Source organism: Micromesistius poutassou (assembly GCF_964030765.1).
Source record: "Micromesistius poutassou genome assembly, chromosome: 14".
Lineage (NCBI taxonomy): Eukaryota > Metazoa > Chordata > Actinopteri > Gadiformes > Gadidae > Micromesistius > Micromesistius poutassou.
The window spans coordinates 18029122-18041937 of record NC_140284.1 but is presented as its reverse complement, the minus strand read 5'-3'; the positions used below and the strand labels follow the sequence as shown (position 1 = coordinate 18041937).

General features: G+C 45.5%; 1 protein-coding gene across 1 annotated transcript in view; it reads right to left on the bottom strand.

Annotated features, from left to right (window-relative positions):
* Window positions 1–12816, bottom strand: part of ube2f (ubiquitin-conjugating enzyme E2F (putative)) — a 43200-nt gene that overhangs the window by 8990 nt on the left and 21394 nt on the right. The window contains exons 8-9 of the mRNA XM_084478036.1: window positions 9788–9820; window positions 7074–7136 (exon numbers count right to left, since the gene is read on the bottom strand). Of these exons, the coding sequence (XP_084334162.1) occupies window positions 7074–7136; window positions 9788–9820 (96 nt within the window). The remainder of the gene's footprint in view (window positions 1–7073; window positions 7137–9787; window positions 9821–12816) is intronic.

Genomic DNA, 12816 nt, shown 5'->3' with positions numbered 1-12816 from the left:
TTAAATAGTGGAGCACCAGGTAAGGAGCCGAAAGACACAAAGGAATAAGACAGGAGGAGATGTAGCCATGCTGTGTGCAACAAAGACCGAAAAGGAAACCATTTAACATATCCATCCTTTTGTATCGGGACGTGGCTTCTTAAATACAAGCATAAGTGTGTATGCATTTATATTTGCGCAATAGTGCGTGTGAGTGCACACAAACACTGGTCTGTTCCGATGAACAGCCTTTTCCCCGAGTGTGTGAGCCATGGCAGCCAACCAGAGAGAGAGAAGAGTGCGTGAGAGAGAGAGAGAGAGAGAGAGAGAGAGAGAGAGAGAGAGAGAGAGATAGAAGTGGGAGAAAGAAAGGTAGAAAGAGCGTAGCAATGAGCTATGGAGAGAAAGTGCAAGAAAGAGAGATAAAAAGCGGTAGAGAGGAAGAGCGGGGGGGAAAGAAAGAGGAAGAGAAAAGGGAGCGAGAGAGAATCAGGGAAAGAGGAGTGACAGAGAAAGAGAAAAGAGAGAGAAAGAGAGGAATAGAGTAAAAATGAGAGAAAGCGTGAGTGAGTGTAAGAGCAAGGTCATCAAGGAGCCCCTGCAGCTCTGCTTGTTAAGCTCCCAATTTGGAATAAGAATAACGAAGTGTTTCAATCATATCGAGCAGTGCTCTCTCCACTGCACTCCTGAAACACCTTCTCAGGTAGACATGAGGAGGAGGAGGAGAAGGAGGAGGAGGAGGATGTGGGGGGAGCAGATGATGAAAATGACTTGGAGGAGGAGGGACAGCAGAGGAGGAAAACAGGAGCAGAGGAGAAGTAGAAAAAAAGGGTGTATAGCGGATGTAGAAGATGAGGTGGTGGGTGCAGTAAAAGGATGTAAAAGATGAGGTGGTGGGTGCAGTAAAAGGATGTAAAAGATGAGGTGGTGGGTGGAGTAAAGTGATGAGGATGAGGAGGTGGGTGCAGGAGTGCCATATATGCTGTAACAGAAGAGTTGTTGACGCCTTCACATTGATCACTTTTATGTGAGCTCCGTTCAATACAACGCTTGACATGTCGAGCCCTAATCATGCTGCTCAACGTGTGTGATTAATAACGCCGCCAACGGCACCCAGATTCATTCAAGCTGAAATATCACTGCTTGTTAAAACAAGCCAAGGACAGGAGGGGGAGGAGAGAGGATAGAAGGAGGAGGAGAGGGGAGAGGAGGAGGGGAGGGGAGGGGGGGAGAGGAGAGGAGGGGAGGGGAGGGGGGGAGAGGGGAGAGAAGGGGAGGGGAGGAGAGGGGAGGGGAGAGGAGGGGAGGGAGGATAGAAGAGGAGGAGAGAGGAGAGGAGGGGAGGAGGGGAGGGGAGGAGGGAAGTGAGGATGGGAGAGAAGAGGAGAGGAGAAAAGGGGAGAAGAGGGGAGAGGAGAGAGGGAAGAGAGGAGAGGAGAGTAGGAGAGGGGAGTGAGGAGAGGAGAGGAGAGGAGGAGAGATGGGGAGAGAGGGAAGAGAGGATAGGAGAGGAGAGGTAGGGGAGAGGAGGATAAGTGGGGAAAGATGAGAGAGGAGAGAAGAGGAACACAGATTCGATGGTATGAGAAATGTACGTACATCTATTCATTTAGCTCGTTTGAATCGTCCTCCAAACATCGCTGTATGGAAGAAGACTATTGTACTTGGGTGCTGACTGATACTGGCCATACACACGATGAGCTATGGTGAGCCAAGAGTGCTAAAAGTAGAAGCGTGTCCAGATCAAAGTAGTGATGAAGAGGCAGAAAGTGGAGCTAGATGGATCGCTAAGCGCTTCCACGCCGTTCGGAGTCCCAGGGTGTCAGTGTGATGTCACTTCCTATGATGGAGCGCTAATAAAAGACCTATAAGTGTGTGTGTGCCCTTGTGTGTCTGTGCGCTTGCGTGTGTGTCTGTGCGCTTGTAAGCGTGCGCGTGTGTGTGTGTGTGTGTGCTGTGGGACTTGGTATGTTAGAAGGTTGGGTGATTGGTTATTGATCGAACAAATCGATGTGGTTCAGGTGTGCTTAAGGGTTAAAGAAAAACAGGTTGCAAGCACCCAGGGAAAGAGTCAGTGACACAAGTAGTAACAGAGAGGGATTGAAAACAAAGCACAGAGAGAGAGAGAGAGAGAGAGAGAGAGGGTAAGAGCTGGGTGTTGCAGCGGACATGATAGACTGAAGGAGAGGGAGTATGATAGCATACCAATGGTGATCTATATACCTAATCTATATTAAAGCACTCTGTGAATGTAGGTACATAAATAAAAGGTTATTATTATTATTATTAAGAACAACAAATCTTCCTTCCTGCCACAATTAGACAGTACCAGACCGAAAAACGCAGACCTTTCATACATACAAACTACTAATAAATCCCTATTTCCAAGGCCCATTCATCGACCGGGGGGATATTCTATTAACAGAAAGAGGACGAGTCTCTCAGGGTTAATGCAACCCATTGATAAACCATGGACAGAAGACACTCAGGAACATTCAGGAACGCCACCCACTTGAGTTTCTACTCTCCAGCACACAAATTAAAACCATGGGGCCTATATATCAACATCATACATATCTGCCCATTGTAATGAGCTGGCTGCCAACTGCATACATCTGCATACTGTTGATATCTATGAACAGATGGCAGGTGCATACTGGGCATGCAAACACCCGAGATCACCCCTAATGGAATGGGGCGCGCGCTAGCAAACGTCAAATGGTTAGCATCGAGTGGTTGGTAGCGAGCGGCTAGCATCAAGTGGTTAGCGTCGACCGCCTGCTTGTGTTTAAATTGTGCCTCACCTTTGAAGTAACATTCAAACGGGAGGGTTTGCCTCCTGTAAAATCACACAGCTGAAAGGGAGTGCGATGGAAATTTCCATAAAACATATAAGACACGCAAGACACCCTTAGCTATTAGTACAACCATTTCACTGTTTGTACAAGGGATTACTGCTCTTGAGGGGAACTGGGACAGCCTGGGCTGACTGAGAGAGCCTCGGCTGACTCAGACGCAGCAATACCACAAGCTACTTTGCGGAGATGGCCGAAAGGAGCGGTGGCTTCTCTACCTGCAGCTTCAGCCCTCAAAGACATTTTCCTGCTCTTCACACGCGAGCAGGCTCACTGTTCTGGGCGAACTACAGTGCTTTAACCTTTGCATGCTTGTCGTGTTGAGTGGCCTCTCTGCAGTGGCGCCCTTTATTTTATACTATTTTAACCCTTTATCAGAATTACCTTTCCTGGGAAAGGAGTCTCGCTGGACCGGTGATGAATAAGATACTTTAAAACTGCCAGGCTTTCCAGGCTTGGGGAATAACACCAGCTCATCATCAGCTGCATCCCACTCCTTTCTTCGTACATTAACGATTTTGCTCTGACATATCATGGATCATGGCTCGTCCCCCATTTTCTCGTCCAACATTCTTCCTCGCTCTGGGTTAAAAAACGGCTCTAATTCCTCAGCCACCATCCTGGCGTGCAGGCTTTTTTCGCGGTGCCGTGGCGACGCCACACCGCATACAGACGGCTGTAATTGCGGAAAAAATAGCTCACATAGTTCCCTGCCATTGTGTACCACTGCTCCTTCATGTTCCTCGTATCCATCTCGCAGGACGTCAGGGGGATTTTGTTGTATACGGCCCCCCCCCACGATATCTGTCACTATTTGCACCTTGCCTTTGTGCTCACTCAAGGACCCAGCGGCCGAGGGCGGGGTACGTGCGGGGCAGGCGTCCGGAGTGTGTGTGTGTGCATCCCCCGTAACTGAGTGAAGTAAGTGGCGGCCCTAACTGTGCGTTCACACCGCACTTCGCCCCGCGACACGTTTCAATGCAAAGTGAACGTAGAGACGCGTATCGGGCGATTTTTCTTGTCGCCGAAACCCGCTACAAGATTTGATTGACGGCGCGACATTTTTCCACGTCAACGGCGAGCTCGTTCACGTGGATTTGCAGCGCGACAAATTCGCTGAAGTTGAAATATTTCAACTTTTCCGCGACATTCGCGTGAGACAGCCAATCAGCGTTCACTCCCTGTGGGTAACGTGGGTGAAGTCACGTAAAACAGCCAATCAGCGTTCAACCGGCTGGGCCAAGCGTGCCCTGCACTCCGCAGTGAACCGCAGCTTGGAGGAGAAAGTGATTGTTGCCGTTTGCGACTCCCGGAGCTCTATCTATATATATATATAAATATCTATATAATAGAAACATATATATATATATACGGCACAAAGCGGTGTGCGCCTCCAGATTATATTATTAACCCATAAACGACGGGCATTCCGACGTCTCTCCCTCTTCCATAACAGGTACAGACACGCAATGGTGGTTATCTCGGCCATGGTTGATGAGAATGAATTGGCATAAAGCACCGTTGGCGGGCAAAAGACGTTGTCAGACAAAATTCACTGCGCGACAAGTTCGCCTGACATAACTGCACAGCGACAGATTTAGATTCGTCGCGCAGCAACATTCGCCTGTTCGCGTGAACAGGCGAAACATGTGTCTTTTGGTGTGAACGCACAGTAACAGCCCTACGTGTAAACAGGCTGAGATGTTTGTGGGCGCGTGGTGCCTTTCTGTGTAAACAGTTGTAGAATCCAGATGTTTCTCTGGGCCATATGTAAACAAAAATAATTGCCAAATGCCAAAACTCCCCGTTCCTACCCATCAACTTCCCCGCTCTGTGAACAGATCCCGCTCGGTCCGTGTGCTGAGCTATAAGCCGTGGCTCTCTCTCCTTGTTATGTTGTACGCTTGTGACACACACAGTGGAGGTCCACTCTGCACCACCAGCAGAACCGACAGAGCCCTCCAACACCAATTAACTAAGAACACACACAAACGCCAACTAGCGCCACTCACACACACACACACACACACAGGCACTCTGATGCCCATGAGCATGGCTCCAATCAACCACTTCATTCAGGCAAAAAGCACAAAGGAGAGCCACTTGAGAAGCCCCCCCCCCCCTACACACACACACACACACTCACATTCACATGCACGCACACACACGCGCACACAGAGTAAAAGGCTGCGTTTGTGTTTATGTGAGACACACAAATTTCAGACACGCATAACCAATTCACAAAGGTGCACGCACACACACACACACACACAGCAGAAGTTGCATAGAGGGATAGCTCTGTGGGAGTAGGTCAAAGTTAGATAAGACCATGTGTTCTTTTCATCTGACGAGAAAAGAGAGAGAGAAAGAGAGAGACAGAGAGATAGATAAACAGAAAGACGAGGAGAAAGAGAGACGGAGAAAAGAGACAGTATCAATAGAGGTTCAGGTAAGATATGTGGTTACATTTACAGATGACACATTTAATAAAAAAGAACAAAACAAAAGTATGAAAGTATATATTCCACGATAGCATGTGGATCACATTCATCACCATCTAAATCAATACTTTCCTATTGTTCCTCCAGGTGCTCAATCTACCATGCAACAAAAATAAATCAAACAAATAAGCGGTTTTCTCTGGGGTTTGCAATGTGTTAGGTAAAGATTCAAAATCAGCTTGTTTAAGCATTCAGAAGGAACTAATTGCTACCCCAACCCCCAGCATGACTAACAGTAGTTGGTGAAAGGTAAATTAATTAACTGGATCTAAACAGAGCTCTCTGCTTGTATAGCCAGATGGATGCAGCAGCTCCTCCAACAACGTCTAATGAACGATGATTAGCAAACACAGAATCGGGGTCTCTGTGTGTGAGTGTGTGTGTGTGCGCTTGTGTACGTGTGTACATGCGTGTGAGAGACCGATAGTGAGAGATCGAGGGGGTACAAACTAAACCCTGGTTATCCTCACACACACTTACATACATACCCCAATAAAATCATAGAGAATGTTAATGAGCTGGAGCTGGCTGGAGATGGTTCCTCTGGGCAGAGAGAACCCCTGTAGAGCTGAGTGGTTGGGGATGAGAGCACCACATGCCGTGAGGACTTGGAAATATTCTCAAACATTTGCCGATAAAGGGGTAGCCTCGTCTTTTAAAGCATCCAGATGTCCCGCTCGAGTTGAATGTGGTTTAAGTGCAGATCAGAAAGAAATAGCTTCTTAAAGGCCTGAAGAGGGAAACGCACTGAATAGTCTGGTGAATCAGTACGTTCCCTTGCTCAGAACTGGGGCTGGGCACTGGAGTTCATTTTCACATTTGAGTACTCGCAGTAGATTATTTAAGACTTGAATACATGCAAAAACAATACAAACCCTGCACTGCTCGTAAACAAGGTGACGCGGGTCTACTTGTTGTCTGCCTCTGCAGGTTTTATTTTCGATGAATGTGCAAATGATACATGTTACTCTTTCTAGGCCCCATATCTAACATCCCATGTAAACCTGCATCACCATCCATAGCCACCTGAGACCCAAAAGATCATTCAGTTAGTCTATAGAGGCTTTCAGCCAACTATTACTGAGGTTGTCCTTGCGTCTCTAACAGACAAAACATTGCGTTTGTTTTCAGAGAGTTTTGTATCAGCAGTCACTGCTATACAGACAAGCACAATTTACCGTTGAGGAAGAAAAGCCAGAGTGAATATATCAGGCGAAACAGACACCAGGTAATGATATAGAGAAAGACTGGAATTGCAACATATACAGAATCGCTCTATCGTCCCGTCACTCAAAAATCGTTTTATGAGGCTCCCTCTGATCCCTGTCACTAATGCTGCGTTCACACTGCACACGTCCGTCGACAGATGACGGAGGTATGGGGGCTTTTTGGCATATCCATGTGTTTTCCCGGGTAGTATTACAAAGGCAATTTATTTGGACAGTGTATTTGCGTATATTTGTATGACGCGATCAGATTGGCCGACGGATCCTTCGCTGCCTGAAAAGTTGAACATTTCTCAACCTTTTGACGCAGGCAACGGAGCCGACAGAACGGACGGGACCCACAATGCATTTCCAGTGCGCCCCATGCAAAGTCAATGAGCTCCGTCAACGGACGGATGCAGTGTGAACGCGGCGTAAGGCCTAGTGTTTGTTACGTTACTTGGGTGGTCGGTTCGAGTGGTATGTGGTATGAAAGGGTTTGGCGTGGCAGTTGGTTTTGTGTCAGACCGTACCTTGTCCCTCAGGTGATGCTCTGCAGCGTCGATGTTCAGTGGGTCGTCAAAGTTCAGCAGGTCCTGCATCACAGGGTCAAGAGAGGTCAGGGTTGGAGTTGGGCTGCAAGCCCAAGGCCACTTGTTCCGTAACCAAGGATACCCAGCTATCTACACCTCAACGGGTCGATTGTTCAATTATTAGCGGACGTAGGCTTATTGTAATAACGCTGGATAGGATCAGTTCCTGAAACAACCATTGTTTAGTAAGGGAATAAACACCACAACAAACAACAAAAAGCACTCTATTAAACACTTTAGTGAACACAACAACGCTATTCATCATCACCAACAGGCCCTGGATCCTTTGTCTTCATTACAAAGGGTGAGCGAGCGAGCAAGAGAGAGCAAGAGAGGGAGAGAAAGGGTCGTGTCACCCTGGATTTAGCTATCGATGTAAGCAATACATTTCAATTATGCAGTTGCCGTAGAGACGCCGCGTACAGGCCGGGCGAGGCCAGACTTGAATTGCTATTAAAGAGATGAAGACAATGGATGAGCCACAACCTCGTCTCCTTATTAAACTTTTACCCCGAGAACGCAATCCCTGTGTCACTGGGAAGGACGATGAGGCTTGAGAGGTGACCCCTTTCAGACAATGCTGACGATCGGAAAGGTGAAGCATTTCATGAACGAGTTGACCTTTATTTCAATTAATTTTGAATCGTGTTTTAATTTGAAGCGTTTCCCCCGATAGTACGCTTTGTTTGGGGTGGTGTGAGCGCTCAATCGAGCTCTGGTGTGGTTCGGACCAAACAAACAAACACTGGTCTGCTCGAGAAACAGGGGTCTTGGCCCGCTTCTAATTGAACTCTGGCTGGGTTCACAAAATGTAAAAAAAAAAAAAATCCTGAAACTGCACAAAGTTGCGGTTGATCCACTGTTATTGTCAGCGAAAAGAAGGCGTTGTGAGTTTCTGTCCAATAGAGGAGCGACCCGCTTGTCCGCCAGACTTTGTTTACAATACAACGTTTGTTTCGCCAACAAAGCGAAGTCTGACTGCTCACTGAACCAAAAGGAGAATGCAACAAAGTACCATCTTCTGAATCGGCCAGGTCTTCTGCGTCCAGCCAACTACAGGTGGGAAAGCGCCCTTAGATGTTCTACTATCTGCCCCTCCGTGTCTCTAACTGCCATTTGTTGGTATGTGCCATTTCCTTGACCCCCTTGGGGGTTGGGGGGGGGCGGGGTCCAGGGTCAAAGGCTCCAACTCAGAATGCACGGTTACATCTCCCTCTGATACACACATGAGGGTTTCCATCTATTATTGACTACCATCTGGTTAACCAAAATATATTATTGGGGAGCAGAGCTGTTCTCAGCCTCCTGAGACCTGACAACACTGTATAACGCAGGGAGACAACACTTTATAAAACAGGTGGCTTAAATCAAGCGATCTGATTGGTTCCCAACTGTTGTATATTGAGCGTATACACACAGCTATGACGCCCGTTCAGTTTACGGAGTTCAGTATCACTCCGCGCCTAACTTGAACTGTTGTTTATTTATATATAAAAGCAATAGCATAGTTCACTGAAGCCTAAAAATATGTTGATTGATGGAGAGGGTGGAAATGTTGTAAAGCAATAGGCACACGGTGAGTGAACTCGATAGTAGGCTAAATTGCCAGTGAACCAAGCTACCGTCTTTAGCCTAGCCTTCTCTCTGAAGGACGCTACAGTGTGTTGCATAGCAACCGCCGTACACTTTGCCGGCAGCCAGGAGGGACTACGTTTTTGTATTCGTTAAAAAAAAATGCTTTTCCGACTTTCTAGCTTTTTCAAAATTGAGGGTGTCTATGACTTTCATTTCGCCATACTTACGTAACCGTTTTATAAAAGCAATAGATCACTTCAGTCAGTGGTATGTGTTCATTATACCACAGTTAAGGGGGTCGCCCTTTAACTGTGGTATAATGATCGTATACCACAGCCTGTCGTGATCTATTGCTTAAGTATAACGCAGGGAGACAACACTGTACAACGCAGGGAGACAACACTGCATAACGCAAAATCCCAATTTATTCAAATCCCAAATGATTTAATCGATTTAAATTATTTGTAATCTTGAACTTCACCATCCCTGAACCCAATGATAATTGGTATCTGAAACCATTAAGAAACGTTGGCCTTCCCAGTCAGGCTCCAGCAGGCGTGAGGAATCTCATTCTCTGTAAATGACTTTCTATTTTGTGGGCCCTGCGGTGGGCTCTACATCATTAGAAGGAGGGTCGTTTTCCCTCAGGAATTAATTTGAGCCTGATTATGGCCGCACAACCTAGACACACAATGGCCAGCTTTGGCCTAGGCCGGCACTGTCCTATTTTTACACTGGGTTCATGAACATTGACGTGTTCTATCAAGAAGCAATTAAAGTGAGTATGTGAATACATATCCAATCTCAATATGATATATACTGAATATGACTTCATATACAGGTTGCACACAAACGCTCATATTTATTTTACCCATATATAAATAATTGACTACTTTCTTCATAAAAATTAAGATGTGTGTATAACATTAAAACTGAAATGTTAAACACACAATTTCAAATTAAATTTGACTGCATATTCCAATATGTAGTCTATTGGACAACCTATTTAAAAATATAGTCCAATAGTACTATTGAACTAATAATTGCAGCTGATAGAGAGAGTAATGAGGTGGACTTACTGTAAATAAGGAGTTCAGACCCCAGACAACGTCCTGAAAAACACAGAGTGAAGACATATTAAGGCATGTAAACATTACCAACACAACAAGTTGAACCACGACAGCAAGAATAAACACTGAATATTCTTTGCGGAGCCCGAATACAGTTTACTCAAGTAATAATTGAGCCAGTTGTTGGAGCAGAGTGATGTGTACACTTCAGCCCATGATGACGGCCGTTCAACATAATTTAACATCTGAATCAGCAGGAGGCTCTAAATGCCATCCCAGATTGGCTTCTGCTCCTCCTCAATGGTGGCTCAATGGTGCCCAGAACAACACAGGAATAATTATGATGAGAACTCATTAGCCCTGCCCGACTGAACACGACTGAAGCGTTTTAGCACCTTAATGCCCCAGAGGGCGTAATAAGAGAGGTTATAATGTAGGTAATGTTTACCTACTCTCATTGTGTATAGACATAGTTTCAGTATTTATTTGTAGCTTCCTTCCTCTTTACATTTGTTTAATCTCTTTTTAAAATTCCTGTCCTGTACCTTCTGCTGTGAAACGCAAATGCCCAACTAGCAGCATAACAAAACGAATGGACGAGGTGTATCGCTGGGCTCTATTGTAAAGCCTTCGTCTGAACAGCTCCAATTTGCATTCAAATAGAAGAATTTAACGTTTCTGTGGAAACGTTTGATAAGGGTTTAAATAGCCCTGTGTGTTCGCACGAAGAGCTTGATGAACGTTGCGTGTTGTGTTTGCTTGCGAGAAAACTGGCAGCTATAGTGGCTTCCAGCCAAGTGGAAGATTAGTAAATATTGGCTGACACTGATTCAAGGAGAATTCAAAATCAAATCAATTGACTATTACAGTGACAATGTCAAAAACACATTAAGCTACACACAGCCTTTTGGCGTAATACATGTCAAAAAAAGGACCATTATTTATACTAGATTATGGGATACACTTGAGTTATATTAAAATACAAGTATAAATACATCATTAATCATAAAGAAATCAAGTTCCCTCAAATTATACCATAACATGTATATGTGCAATTATAAAGTATAGATAATATATTAATAATATATAATATTGTACAATGTATTCAGGCATACTTTCTATCCACTCTACTCCTCTCCACTGCTCTCTGATTGGTGAGAATGACTTCATGGAGTACTCTTCAGTACTGCCGGTGAGTCACTGTTTGTTTCTGTTTACATGGTGTGTGTGCGTGTGCGCGTGCACATGTGCGTGTGTATGTGTGTGTGTGCATGCATACATGCGTGCGTGTGTGCGTGCGTGTATCAAAGTATGTCTGTTGTGGTTTGTGTGTGTGCACGTCTTTCTGTTTTAGGGGTGTGTATGTATGTGTGTTAACTCATTTCTGTTTTGTACACACAGAGTGTGTACAAAACTCAGCCAAATGGAGTCATCCAGTGTTTGCCCGTTGACGCAAACAGAGGACTGGTGTGAGACTGTGAGTGTGTTGAATGCAACTCTCCTCTGCCGTTTCCTCTAACCTTCACGTCATACATAAACACTTCCTTTTAACTACAGAACACCAACGGCTAGAACCATCTCTACTGCAGACTACCATCTAGAACCAGCTCTACTGCAGACACCATCTAGAACCAGCTCTACTGTAGACCAACAGCTCTACTGCAGACTACCATCTAGAACCAGCTCTACTGCAGACCACCATCTAGAACCAGCTCTACTGCAGACACCATCTAGAACCAGCTCTACTGCAGACCAACAGCTCTACTGCAGACCACCATCTAGAACCAGCTCTACTGCAGACCACCATCTAGAACCAGCTCTACTGCAGACCAACAGCTCTACTGCAGACTACCATCTAGAACCAGCTCTACTGCAGACACCATCTAGAACCAGCTCTACTGTAGACCAACAGCTCTACTGCAGACTACCATCTAGAACCAGCTCTACTGCAGACCACCATCTAGAACCAGCTCTACTGCAGACCACCATCTAGAACCAGCTCTACTGCAGACCACCATCTAGAACCAGCTCTACTGTAGACCACCATCTAGAACCAGCTCTACTGCAGATGTAACGGATGCCAACTAGCCTGGGCTAGCTGGCGGCAGTACGTGGTTAATCCTCACACCCCTAGCCTTAAGAACGCTTCTAGCAGCTGAGTTAGAAGCCTGGGCTTTTAGCTCAGTGGTTAGAGCATTCGACTCCCATGCCGGTAGTGTCGTAGTTCGAGAGGTGGCAAGTTCGAGACCCGCGAGCGGTCGAACCGGCCTCTGCTACACAGACCACCATCTAGAACCAGTTCTACTGTAGCCCACCGGCTAGAACTACACATATTGCACGCATTATTCATATTATCTTTCTATTCTACATGAATCTTTAATGTGATTATGGGCATTTCACTTTCAACAATGCCCTTATTCCTCCTCACCATCTCCCTCCAACCACCCTACAACAGATGACACCAACATCCTCTGAGGGTATGACACATTAATATCCAAAAAGGCATTCTGTAGTGTAGATGTCTTATGCATGTATACATAGGGGCAATCTTAAAGGGGTACGGTCAGGCTCACTATTTTCTAATATAAGATGAACTCTGTTTCGGTGTGTCTGTTTGCATTTTCTGTTGGTTCGATTTGGATAAATTACCTCAGTTGTTCAACTTCTCAGCACATTAAGAGTTGACAATGCAGTCAGCAATCTTTTCACAACACGCATATGAAGCAGTGTGCTACAAATCACAACGTAGCCAGTTCCCCTTCAAGAGTTTAAAAGAATCATTCGATAAGTCACCAGAAAGAAGATCAGGATATGTTCTGTGTGTTTTATGGATTTTTGATTGAAGGATATTTTTTTTGTATATTTGGAGAAAACCTGGAAAATAGTTTTAATACAATCTTCTCAATTAAAGTCACACAGAACGTGTTTCTCTGCTCACCCCTGAGGAGATTTGATTCAGTTCAGTCCCTGAACCAACTCAGACAAAACTCAAACATAAATAAGAGAATAGTTGAAATGGTCTGGTTTCAATGCCACAG